We start from the raw sequence: 13,540 nt of genomic DNA on the forward strand, positions 1-13,540 counted from the left end.
CACACTTTTACTCTTTTTGTGGCTTTGCTCCAGGAGGTTCAAGGATGGTACTACCTACTTGAGGAAGAGCTGGGGAGGAAAAAGCATCTTAAAGTGCCCACACAACACAAACACCCCTCCACAGGTAAGTTAATTTAATCCTTAATTATTAACAATAATAAGGTTGGAACACTGACATTTAAAAAAATTTGTCTGTCGTAATATATCAAATATTTTAATCAGTTATTTCCTCATTTAAATCAGTAAACCTTTTTACATCTAGAGGCAATTTTTTATTTTAAAATGTTTATTATTTAATACTGGTGTTTTATAAGCACTTTGGCATATTTAGTCCTGAATAAAGTGTTGATATTCCCAGACCAAAAGTTTCAAAAAAAGTATTCTTTTGGTACCAGTGTTGAAACTATGGTGTCATATTGGCACTGACGTCACAGATTTATTGAAATGATAGCCAGTCTTATTAAAGTTATGTAGAAATCTAAAAATGGCAACTATAAGAACACAAGTCAACTAAGTACTGTAAGTACATGCCATATACTGTATATATATTTTTTACTTTATTATTCTTTGGGTCTGGAGCTTGGGAGACTGTGGAAGCGAGGGATTAAGAGAGGGAAAGAGAGAGGGATTAGGAGAGCGAATGAGGGAAAGACAGAGAGTGGGAGGGAAGGATGGGTCTGAAAAAACCCGGGCGCGTCACAGTTGCCAGAGAGAGAGAGAGAGAGAGACACGGAGTTCTCCCACACCGTTCGCTGCTGAGTGGATCTCCCCTCACACACACACACACACACACACACACACACACACACACACACACACACACACACACACACACACACACACACACACACACACACACACACCCACCCACACACACACCCATGCTCACACACACACAGACACGTTTGTTTGGAAATCCATTTTTTCGTCCCACCTTCGAGTGCTCCTTCTCCTCCTACTTACATTTGCTCTTACTCACAGTTTCACGTTGGTGGTGGTGTGTGTATGTGATGGAGTTATGCTACTCTGTGCCAGCCATAAGGGCAGCCTAGACTAGGTGAGTACTATGTTTGTGTTGTCCTACTTGACTATACTCACTTCACGTGAGTATATTTTGCTTTGAAAATAGATTTGCAATCTGAAGTGGTTTGTTTTCTTTTGAGTATGCTGTTTGAATGTGTGACTCCTTTTTGTCTTTTCGTCTCTTCCTCTGCTTCTTCATTATTGCTTTTTTCTTCTCCTTTATCTTCTTCGATCTTTATGTTTGTGTTCTTTAGGCTTTTATTGTGGCTGATATTTATTTTCATCTCTTTGCTACTCTGTGCGTGTACTGCTAATCTATCAATTTTCATCAAATCTTCTCTTACTAAGTTAAATTTCCATAGAATACCCCTTAAGGAGCTTGTCTAACACATTCAGATTACTTACAGTACGACCCCATCTTTCTGTACACACATATACACAAACCTTTCACAACAGCACATAGTGACATGCACATACTTCCACATAATGTTCACAACCCCAGACCTCCCCATTCCAAGTGCCTTCGACTTTGCTTATTCACATAGTTCCATTCTGGTTTATGAGAATGACGATGATATGCTGAGATGTCAGCTAACCCATCCCAATTTACACCGCTTGGCTGAACTAGGCTAATCTGCCTCATGCAACTTTAAAATTAGTTTTATGCTTCTGTGGCTTGAAATAGGACGGGGGTATCAGATTGTACTCAAGACTCAGCCAGCAGGAAACCCTTACAAGACTCATACAAGGGAATCCTGACTTATACTAAAGGGTTACATAGGCAAGTAGTTATTCTACTGATGGGCTAACAGGCTTAAAGGTTTATAACATAAGTGTAGTAATTGTAGATACAGTTGCTGGAAAAAGTGCAATAAAGGAAGTTTTAGAGTTCTTTTATTTCATTGGATGTCGGCAAAAATAGGAAAAAAAGCAGCATGCTTGAGTGTTTTAATGGATGTAGAATGCATTCACCTTTCCCAGTAGAAATTCTGCTCCACTACTGTCTCATCAGATCTGTGTGTGTGTGTGTCTGTGTGTGTGAGTGGGGGATGCATACTCATGCATGCACTCATGTGTTGCCAGCTGGCAGAATGTAGGCCATGGAGGCACTGCTGCACCATGACATGCACTAATATGGAAATTACCAAAATCCCATTTATTACAGTACCACCACTCTGTGTGTCCATCCTCTCTCTCTGTCCTCCTCTCTGTCTCCCTATATATCTGCCGGTCCCTTTTATATTTTGTGTTTCTTTCACACAAGTGTTTGTGAAGATCCTTGAGCAAATACCCTGTCTTTTGGATTTCACGCATCTCCCTCTTACCTGAATTTTTATTTTTAATCACTCCCCCTAATGGCATTTTCTCAGACATCACTGTTTCTCTAGTCACTCCGGCTTCTTTGTTGTTAGTCCTCAGTCCATCTCTTATGTAACCTAAAACTGTGGCAGAATGCAAAAAAGGCTTTTACTAAACAAACAATTTGATGTATCACTAACTACCAGCATATACGTATAAGTCTGTGATTTGCAATATAATAGATCATTAAGGGAAATTCTGCAATTTCAGGAGTGAGTAGGAGCATACTGGGAGCTTGGCAGGCTCACCATGTTCTTGTTATGCTTTGGATTCAGAGCTAATTTATAATTTTTGACTGCTTGTCATCATGCCTCTGCCCTAATTCTCTCTAACTACTCTTAAGCAATGGTGAGATGTAGCATCATTCACTGTACTTTTTAAATTAGATAAAACTTGATTTTGAGTTTTTTAATAATTATAATTTTGTAAATGTTCAAATTTTTTCTCCCAAAAAAGTACCGTAGTCAGTGTATTGCTTTACTGTCAGTAAGCAAGACATTTGGTGACTATGAGGGGTTGAATATCTTATTTTGGGGAAACTTTTTATAGTTTTTATTTCAAACTTGTACCCTCATTGGATGCTCAGGAGGAGTTGCCCAGTAGGAGCTGTAGTTAGTTGTGTGTTTGTGTGTTTGTGTATTCTGTTTTTGTGTGGCGCGTTGGGGAATGTGGTATGCAGTGATTAGGCAGAATCTCAGAGCCCTAGGTGAAGAAGTTGTACGGCTTTCACCTGGCAACACAGTAAAAGTGTGAAATGGCTAAATGTAATGAACAAACCCCAAAATGATCACCAATGACCCTATGCATATGCAAATGCAAAAAGTTTTTATTTGTCCTAAATACTGTATGTTCAGAAAGATTACATTATATACAGTGTTTGTCAAGTTCATCATGAGAAAACATTACCGTGTTAAGTGTAAGCAAGTAAATGGGTAAAGAGTAAGAGAGAAGTAAACTCTCTAAAAATCAGATTGTTGCAAGCCATGCTGGACAGAGCTAATTAATTAAAATGAAAAATAATAGTCTACAAAAAAAGGCTGCTATGCTAACTTTGATTAACATGAGTTGAAAGGCTGTGCATGAATGGCAGCCAAACTGCATTTCTGAGATAACGAGTGACAGGGCAATTAGTGTTGATACACATTTTTATATCATGTGTTGGTTGAAGCCTTATGCTACAATCAGTTTGTACACTGCTTTTTTTACCAGCAGAAATACTAGCCATTCAGGATGGAGCCATGGATGATTGATCTAATTTGGAGTGTACTTAGACTATATTCAGTAGCTGTGTGAATTTTAATGTGTAGGTACACTCATGTGGCCCATGTGTAGACTATTAAAACAGTAAAAGAGAGGAAAATAAAAAAATATATAATAATATCGTTTTTAGAAATATGTACTGTATATTGTTTTTTAAATGAGTTTGAAGCAGCAGAATAAGTCTCTTTAGATAATCGGTGCTTCATTTGGTACATAATTAATTACATATCCTTGGAGATAATTAAGATTTTTTATTTGTATTAGCCTCTGTGGTCATTAGTCAATGTTTTTGAGATTAGGTATATTATTGCCATCAGTTCACGTTTGTGCACAAGAATAATGTACCATATATCTTTTTTATGTCTGCATGTATTACTGATCAAAGAAAAATATTAGTGTTTCAGAATCTCACTTAGCTGTGCTTTATTGCCTCGCGTAGTGTGTCAGTGGAGACCACTGACCCTCAGTGACACGGACGTGTGTGTGTGTCTTTGACCATGGCTAATGCTTTTCCCTCCAACAAGCTTATGATGTGGGTCAGATGGTCTGTATATGCGTGAAATGAAAAATAGCAGTATACCTATTTGGCTATAGCTTAGAAAGTGTGTCATCTGTATCATACACACACTTATATCACTTTTTATAATAGATGAATAAAGTCCAGATGTACTGTACAAACCCACACATTAACACTACCGGGCTATTCCAGATGGCGAGCCTTTAAATCAGCAGATTAAAATATACACTATGTGATTAAGTTATATGCTAGGGGTTGGACATTGGGGGGTTATAATGTGAGATTGCTTGGGTAAATACTGTCTGTGAATCTGTGTGAATGTGTGATCATGTGAGACAGAATGTGATAAGTATAGGTCTGACATGCCATGCATCTGATGCTTTGAGGGTAACATTGACTGCAGGCTTATATCCACCCGATCTGAAGTCAAGCTGCTACCCAACAGCCTACGCACACTCTCGGCTCTGTACTACTGTGTGGCTCTTTTGACATTGTCAACGATGTAGAACTAACCTCTTCTTTTTATTTCACAAAAACACAAACACATTTAAAACGATGGTACATTTTGATGAATGACAATCAAGATAATGGATTTCAATTTATAAATAAAAAAATACTAAAGCCTGCCTGACTGCTTATTGTGTTAGCATTAAATTGTGACGTATCTATTTCTCTGACTTGAAAAAAATACTCTAGAACAAACCTACTTACGGTACTCTCATAACAGGGAGTTGTGTTTAACCGATACGTTGATACGTTGCTTCTTCACCGCGGTAAGAAAACATCCATACCCTCACAGCTCTCACCTAGTGTAGCCGCAGTCGTATTGTCTTAGCCCTAAATCTTTATAAATTCGCATTCACATCTTTCCTTGACCTTGTGATATTTTCCATCAAACTATTCAACCGCAGCCCAAGTGTCAGTAATAAAGTTAATGATGGCTGAATTCCATTTAGCTGCTTTAGTTTCAGGGTCCTGGTATTGTACATGCTGGTTCACTGTCACAATGTCATGGCTTATTCGGGCACTTAAATGGAACTGAGCCATCATTAATGTTTACGCCTAACACCTTTGCTTCTCCTACTGTGACAAGTCAAAATGTCTGCTTTAAGAAAGGCTTACAGTTCTTTACTTGACACATCATAGATACTAGGAGGGTCAGACTAATGTTAATCAAGCACAGTCTAAACATGCTTAAACAATGCTCAGATTAGGTCTAATCAAACCAACAGTTGTGTTGGTTGACCATGCGTTTGTCAGTAATTTTAATGAGTAATTAAATATGTTATGTTTTGTTCAAGATGTATCTAAACCAGATATCTGAGATCCGATTAAGCACAACGAGCCTGAACCTAAAACTCATTCAGTAAAAGGTCAGATGGTATCAGTCTCACGTGAGCTGCATATTCAAAGAGAAAATATGTAACAGCATATATTCTACAGTGGTGTGAAATCTTAAAGAACCTGACCACACACGGCTGTGTTTTTAGTGCTTGTGCTTGACCTAAGCATAATGCCCAGCTGATTACCATAGTCAAAACCAAAGTTTCCCCTTTTTAATTGACAGAAAGATGCATCAACGTTTTCCTTTGATTCTCAATATATGCAGGAAATGTTTCAGGAAATGAACAAGAAAGTGCTGGCAGACTGCAGGGACATGTTTACTGCTAGAGGGGCGAGGGGTGAATGGGTGGAGGATGAGAACTAGTCAGTCTCAGACAACAGAGAAGATAATCCAAAGATCATGCAGTCACCTCTGCAATCCAAACTACTTGCATCACATGCATGAATTTCCGCAGACTGAAAACCTCCAAATTGTATAGTCTTTAATCTCTAGAGGGCAATGAACCTAGATGGCTCAAAGACGTCATGGACAAAAAGTTAATTAAAATCAATTTCCTGATGAGCCGACATTTTGAGCCTGCAGAAGGTAGGCAGAACTAAGTGGGCACGACTGGAGGGTGTTTGACTGACAATAAGGGGCGCACTCATGTAGAAAAACAAGCATGTTCCCGTCCTGCCCAATTTAAGCGTCTCTTTTCTGCAAATATTCTCATCATGTGTCACAGCACATGTTGACAGTTCTGTGTGGGATGACACATCATTGTAATGCTAAGAACCTCAGTACTGTGAAATATGTTGTATCTTATTTTGTCAAATTTGAAGGCATTTTACCATAGTCAAGTTGTCAACATTTTGTCAAGAAAAGAAAAAATAAATAGGTATTATATGTCGGTTGCTTGTTAGTAATATTGATGATCTTGTTAGTAATTTCTCAATCGTTAGTTTGAAATAACATAGCCAAAGATGCACCACAGAAAGTGCATGTAGCAATTTCAACAATTTTTTTTATTATAATCAAATGTTGAACCTGATGAACCAGTTGAAGTTGATGATTTGAGGAATTTAAAGGTACTGCTGAGGCTAGATATGAAATTCTATCCCAGTCTTTGTGTATTTATATGCTTTTAAAATCCGTTTTACAGTCTCCATCATGGACAATCATGCAACACTTATGTCCGCAAACCTAATCCTTTCTGGCTGTTCTGCATCACCCAAGACAAACGGGAAATTTAATGTGACTATAACTACTGTCCAGCTATCCTGTTTGGGCAAAAGTCATCGCGTTGTCTTTTTCCATGTGGCAGCATTCAGTTGTTTAGTGGTCGCTGATGTTAGGCAGTGCATCTGTCATACGTGCGCTGTATTTTAAATCGGAATGTTACTCTTGTGTCATTATTTGAAATGTATTCCGATTTGGGCTGATGGTGTGCAGAAAACTCATGCATTAACAAAATGCATTCCTCCCAGGGATCAAACAATGCGGGACAATTGTATGGTACATTACCTTTGAATTCTTTTACAGTTAGAGTTTTGTATTACAATATTCATGTTTCGCCTACTTCTGTGCTCTCCTTCTCATGACATAAAGGGGTTGGACTTAATCGATGCTTATTATGTTCAGTTTTTGTTGAGACTGTCAGAGCTGTGTTGATTCTTCTATGGTATTTTATTCTATAGTTTTCCCACTGGCAATGATAATGTTGTAAATTTTGGTGTTTATGTTTACAATATTCACCTCCTTAGATTAGCATATTCACTTGACATATGCTGCTATTTAGCACTAAACACAGTTGAAGCTGATGGGAATGTCAGGAAATTGTGCAGGTACTTCATAAACCAAAGTACTGCGCAACACTTTGACTTGATGAAGGCGCAAGATGAAAAGTTTAAAAAAGTTTAAAGATATTCTAAGTCAGTTAGTCGAGTTGGTTAGGACATGGCTTGTGTCCTGGAGATAGCAAGGTGGCAACAAAGGATTTAATAACACGTCAACCCATTAATCAATATAGCTAATTGATAGTTTAATTGTATATAATGAGTGTATATAATTCTGAATTATCAGAATAATTAGTGTATTATTCTGAAGGCCTACAGGAATCGTCTTTACTCATCAGTATTCCGACAAAGTTAATAAGTGTATTTGACCTTTGAAAATTGATTAAAAAAACAAAAAAACATAAGCACTTTGATGTACACATAGCTATCCTCTTTGACTACAAACACAGAGACAGTGTGTGAATATGTGAGACAAAATGTGTTTAGTATATGTCTGACATACCATGCATCTGATCTGCTCTGAGAGTTACATGGACCGCAGGCTTATATCCACCCGATCTGTACTACTGTGTTGCTACTTTGACAATGTCAACAATATAAAACTCATCTCTTCTTTTCCTTTTACAACAAGGACAAACGTACTTACGTTACTCTTGTAACGGGGGTGGGGGTTAATTGCCATACTGCAATGATACGTTGCCTTTTCACCACAGTAACAAAACACCCATACCGTCACAGCCCTAAGCACTTTGGTCTACACACTGCTATCCTGTTTGGCTACAAGAACATGGAGATAATCCCCGTAGACTGTGAAATAACTTATTTTCTGAAAGTGAGAAAGTGTTAAACAGCTGCCTGTAGAAAAGAAATGTAAAGAACATGGACAGTCAGTTTGCAACCTAGGAAATGAAAAAAGTTGTGGGTACAAATCCTTACAGAAATAACTTGCAACACAGTTATAGAAGACATACATTTTCTCGAGTCTATCTAAAAGTTAGGGCACAAACTATTACTGCAGCACAGTGTTTGAATGACGTGATTATAGAACTGAGGTGGAGTCAACATTGTAGTCTGCTGCACACCCTTTGAATATATTTTTTTCCTTAGGATACATCTTTCCTTTGACCAACAAAAACAACATGTCATGTACAGGCCTACATGTTTGCAGTGTTAATCTGGCTTGATTGCTAAATTAATGTTTTCCTTATGAGTATGAGCATTTTACTTATGATAATGAGCATTATTGATTATTTATTAATTTGTTGAACCAATACAGTAAAAACATCCTGTAGCTCTGTTTACTGGAAACTATGCCCAAGCGTCAGCCATGCTGCATTATTCAGACATCTGGTGGTTTGTACTGTATGTATGTAGTTGTTATTTTTTCATACCGTATGATTTTCTTCTTGTTGGTCTGTGTGTAGAAATAGACTTGTGCAGAAAGAGGAAGGCTCGTACACTGAGTCACGTTTTAAAACATTCCACTCTAGCTGTTTAATAAATCTAAGACTTTGCCCATCCATTACCAAAAAGGTTTTTTATAGACTGTATTGCTCTCTAAACCAGTCAAACACTAAAAACTATCATTTTTGATATATCTACATTTTCTACAATGTTATAATTTTTTTTTTTTAAGTAACGTTTTTGCTGTTGTGTCTTTCATGGTAGCAATGACAAAACTGGAACTTGATCTACTGTAGATACGTAATAGTTAATAAAAGGTGAAGTCATTATTTATTTGTACGTACTTTTTCCATAATTTCACTGCTTCAGTGAGATTTTTAGTAGAGTGCCTTGCTAAATTTAAACTGTTGGTGTCTAATGCTTACCTTGTCAGTCCACATCAGTTCATTTCCTCATAGTATGTTTTGGTTCTTGGTGTCACCAATTAAAACAATACATTTTTGAGATTTAAGGTCATTTTAAAATACCCAAACACTGAAGTGGAGGCAATATCCTCCCATCTTGGCTTTTCCACCCTCTCCATCAAGTGTGTGTTTGTGGGCAACAGGAGGTGAAAAGAGGGACTGCGTGTCAAGTGAGCGAGTGCTGCAATGAGGGACTCGGGAGAGTCAAGGGCTTTTCATGTTCTGGCAGATCCGAGACTGACTGACTGACTCAACCGCAGAAGACTGCCAACGCCTTTGGTTTTTTGTTCTTTACTCTTGCCTTTTGCACGCCCATTCCTTGTTTTTTCACATCTAGTTTCATTGTCTGTCTTTCTTTAACCTTCCTAGTTTCTTATTCCCTTCTTTGAACTACATTTTTTTTATTTGCTGAATTCGCTTGTGTATACTTTTCCCACTGGCCACTATTTCCATCTCTTATTGTGCTTCTTTCTTTCCCCCATTTTTATGTCAATCATGCTGGATTTGTCTCTTTGCCATCTGCTCTGTGTCTTTCTCCTCTTATGTCCGGAGTTACTGATGTCTTACCCAGACAAAAGGCTCCTTGGCTGGGCTTGACGCCAGCCAGGTTAGCCGTCTCTTTGCTGGACCCCTGGAGGTTTTAGATTCTCAAGTGACAGAAGCCTTATGGTTACCATGGCAACTGCAACTCTGGGATCGAGCCCTTTATTCTGGGGTTAAACTACTGTAAAAGGTTTCAGACGAAACATAAACTGTGTCCAAAATGTTGAGGGATGCTTGACTTTTTTGCAAGAGGACTACAGATACATGTTAAAGCCTCCCTTACTCTCAAAAACGTGTTCATGTGCTTGTTGTAGGATGTTTGAGCTTCTCTGTGCAGAATGACGCTGTATATAGTTTGACATTAGATGGCTGTTTTCATATTCATCTTCAGAAAAGGGAACGTTTCTCTCTGCTCACTTGCTCACCTTAAATCTGAGGTGAGGAGTCATTCTACAAACGTGATTTTGTGACATTGCAACTAGTTTAGAGGCCAACAGTGGTCCAACATGCACCTTACGTAAGTGTGATATGGAAACTTTAAACCTGTAGCGCACGCACTGAGAAACTTTCTTTTAGTGAAGTAGGAGACAACAATTCTTTAAAGCTTTCTTCAAAGATATTAATGAACGTCTGTTACATTCAAGCCATTGCTCATGCTAAATGATCAGCTCCACAAAACTAACGAAAGGCTTGTATCATTTGGACGCACCAACAGTGTTGTTGTCATTACTTAGAATTCCTTATGGGGGTGGCGGAACCTACTCACTATGGCTTTAAGGCATTTTAACTTTTTTTTAAAAATCATCAATTACCAGACATAAATTATTATTAAAAAAGGTAAGGCTCTTGTATTGATTGACCTCTTGAAAGATCACTTTTTACGATTTTAAAAAGCAATTAACAAATGAAACAACAAAATATGTTCTTTAAAACAGCACTCCTGATTGACACCTTTAAGTGTTTTCTGATCTGATACACGTATCGAAAGCACAGCATCATTAATCAGTGCCTTCCAAAACTGTTGAAAATAACTCATTGAAAAAAAATATATTTTATGAACTGACATTGCTATGGTTCAAGTTTGCTCAGGCACAAACATGACTTGGTTGGGCTTAAAACAAAAACACCTTGGTTTAGGTTACAATTACTACTTTGTTGACATTAGCGGACCTTGGTTGTCATCTTCAAGAGAAACCAAGGAAACAAACACAAGTCTTCCGTGTTAAAGTCTTACATTTTGTTGAGCCAACCAACCATTCTGACCTCTATGCAGACCTTTTGGCTGTATAATAACGTCACCCAACTTCCTCCTTGTTTCCCAGTGGACGGGTCATAATTACTACAGAGGACTTTGTCACTTGAACATAAACATGTGTTTTTATGAGGCATTAGCGAAATGACTGATGTTGTCATTTTTCTTGGAAGGACAGTCTCATACAAATGCATGTTATACTGTCAAGCTTGGTGTGGTCCATAATTTATTATAACTTTTTAGTCAAAAGAATATAATGATTTTGCCAGACATCTTGCAGCTTCCATTTCATGCAGCAGTAATGGCATAATAGATGTCTTGCTTTGATATTTTACTCAGAATAAGTGGGATAGTTTCACTGAAGTGTTACAACAAGCACATTTAAAAACAATATATGTGAATATAATTCAGTGTTGAAAATATCTTACTTTAAACCAACTTAAGTAGACATTTCAAGCTATGTTTATGCATAAAATGTGATTATTCCAACTTTTTTTTAGCTTGACAGAACGGTACTTATCCACTTACACTCTTTGACTCATGTTGGGGCTGTTTTGACTTGGTTGGCAGAGTTTGGAAAATAACATTTCACAGTCTGGGGTAGGATAATTTCTCTCCCACGGTGGTGGAGGTATGTGTGATGGACGAGTATAGAAAAGAGAGGGGTAAGAGGAAGGAGAGAAATATCAAACAGAAGAAGGAGTTAGTGGTTGAAGTTGGGACAGTGGGGTTGCTGTGTGTGAAGTTTAAGAGACGGAAAGGCAAAGCAGAAGGAAAGATGTATGTATTAAGTGAACAATGTAAACAGAAGGAAATGTAGAAAGAAAGCGAGAGATGGAAAGAGAAGGATATCTGTATCGTGGCACCAATGCTGAATGCTGCCTTTATGAGCAATAGTTAAAAGGACACTGAGGCGTGAGTCCCTGTAACCATAGCAACCTCCCAGGAGCCCTGTGACGGACGGATAATAGAGTGAGAGAGGAGTTCCTTTTCTCTTCTTCGCCCGTCGCTCCCTCCCTCCCTCCTTCCCTTGTGCTCACTTGTTCCCACTTCCACTTCTCTCTTGGGCAGTTTGTTGGATCCTCGCATCTTACGGGATATTCCTTGACTGTTTTTTTGCTTTTTATGTGCGGTCTGAAGTTTAAATCCCAGCCCAGAAAAAGGCTGCTCCAGACAACTGTTGCCATAATTGCTTTTTGATATCTTTCCGAGTCACTTTTATGGACTCTCAGAACTATTTGAGGACTTTATTTTTGTGCATTCAGAAGGCGGTTTTGTTTTGGAACTGAGAGAAATGTGCTCCAGAGGCACTGTCTCAGCCCGTGATTCCTTTGTCTACATTTCAGAAGCTGTGCTGTCAAACCATGGTGCTGCCCCCGAGACCAATCGCCCTGAGAATATGCAATGCTTAACAGTAAGTACATTCAAACCTTATTTACTCTGTGTGTGTGTGTGTGTGTGTGTGTGTCTGTGTGTGTGTGTGTGCAACAGAAATATTTTGTAAGTTTAATAGAGTGTGTGCATGTGGGTACATACAGTAAATATTAACTATATTGCTGTAATTGTTTATTGGATGTTCTTCTCTATACAGGTGCACAATGTATTTCTTTCTGTGATTGCTGGTAGTTTGCGTGTGCCTTTATGTGTTTTTATTTAATGTGTTTTACATGTGCGTGCACAACACTTCACCATGTCCAACATATTCATCATGCATAAAAATGCCTTCAGTTGGATACAGTATGTACTGCATGCATTCCATGTTACACATTCTAGGCAACCATGGCAACTAATTGAATCATGCGTTTGAGTTTTGAGCAGTGAATGGAGCAAGATGTCATTTCTTGAAAGACAATATTTGTCAAAAGGCTTACTTGCATGCGAGTCGCATGTCGAGCAGAATGATGGTTTGTCATGAGAAAGGAGAAAAGAGAACCATGTAGTTGGATGTGAAACCAGTTTTTCTTATCTGCTAATGGAAATCACAAATCCTTTCTGTGTCGTCCTCTCTCGTGTTTCGTCCTCTCTCATCCTTTACATCCTATAGATTCGTAGTCATCTCTGTAAAGTTTATATTCGTGGTTCTCTTTAAAGTTAAATTTCTCAATTTCCACATTGTTGACTGTATAGTTGCAATAAAAGCCCTAAAAATGAATGAAGAAGAACACTTAAACTGTTAACAGAGACACAGGATCATGACTGGTATAGGAAACAGTGATTATTTAATTCGGTATATTTTTGACTACAGTAACAATACAGACAACAACAACAACAACAACAACAACAACAGGAAGAGAAAGAGAACTTTTGGGTTCGGGACCGACCCTTTGGAGACCTGCAAATGGCAAAAGTACAGTTCTTCTGTTTTCCACCTATTTGGAGTGCTCAGTCCCTACTACAGTCCTTGCCTCACCTACTGCACTGTTGGCCTTGGGAGTGGTGACACATGGTTTTGCCAGCACCTTCTTTGCACTTCTTTTAATGTACAGAAATTATGGATGTGTTTTAAAACTTTGGCTGGAATGATGAAACAGATTTTGTGCTCTTTTTGGAGAGGAAAACATTCATCTCTGAAGTTAAATCCAATGTGCTAGTTCTATT

At 38.2% G+C, this 13,540-nt stretch overlaps 1 protein-coding gene across 2 annotated transcripts in view; it reads left to right on the forward strand.

Annotated features, from left to right (window-relative positions):
- The window catches only part of rgs3a (regulator of G protein signaling 3a), a 130,529-nt gene that overhangs the window by 18,857 nt on the left and 98,132 nt on the right, over window positions 1–13,540 (forward strand). Inside the window, exons 7-8 of one of the 2 annotated variants that reach the window (XM_034895622.1) lie at window positions 34–124; window positions 12,289–12,356. In XM_034895622.1, the coding sequence (XP_034751513.1) occupies window positions 34–124; window positions 12,289–12,356 (159 nt within the window). Of the gene's footprint in view, window positions 1–33; window positions 125–810; window positions 1,058–12,288; window positions 12,357–13,540 lie in introns of those variants that run through there. The other variant, XM_034895624.1, reaches the window with a different exon arrangement.

The sequence above is a fragment of the Etheostoma cragini genome, chromosome 16 (assembly GCF_013103735.1).
Source record: "Etheostoma cragini isolate CJK2018 chromosome 16, CSU_Ecrag_1.0, whole genome shotgun sequence".
NCBI lineage: Eukaryota > Metazoa > Chordata > Actinopteri > Perciformes > Percidae > Etheostoma > Etheostoma cragini.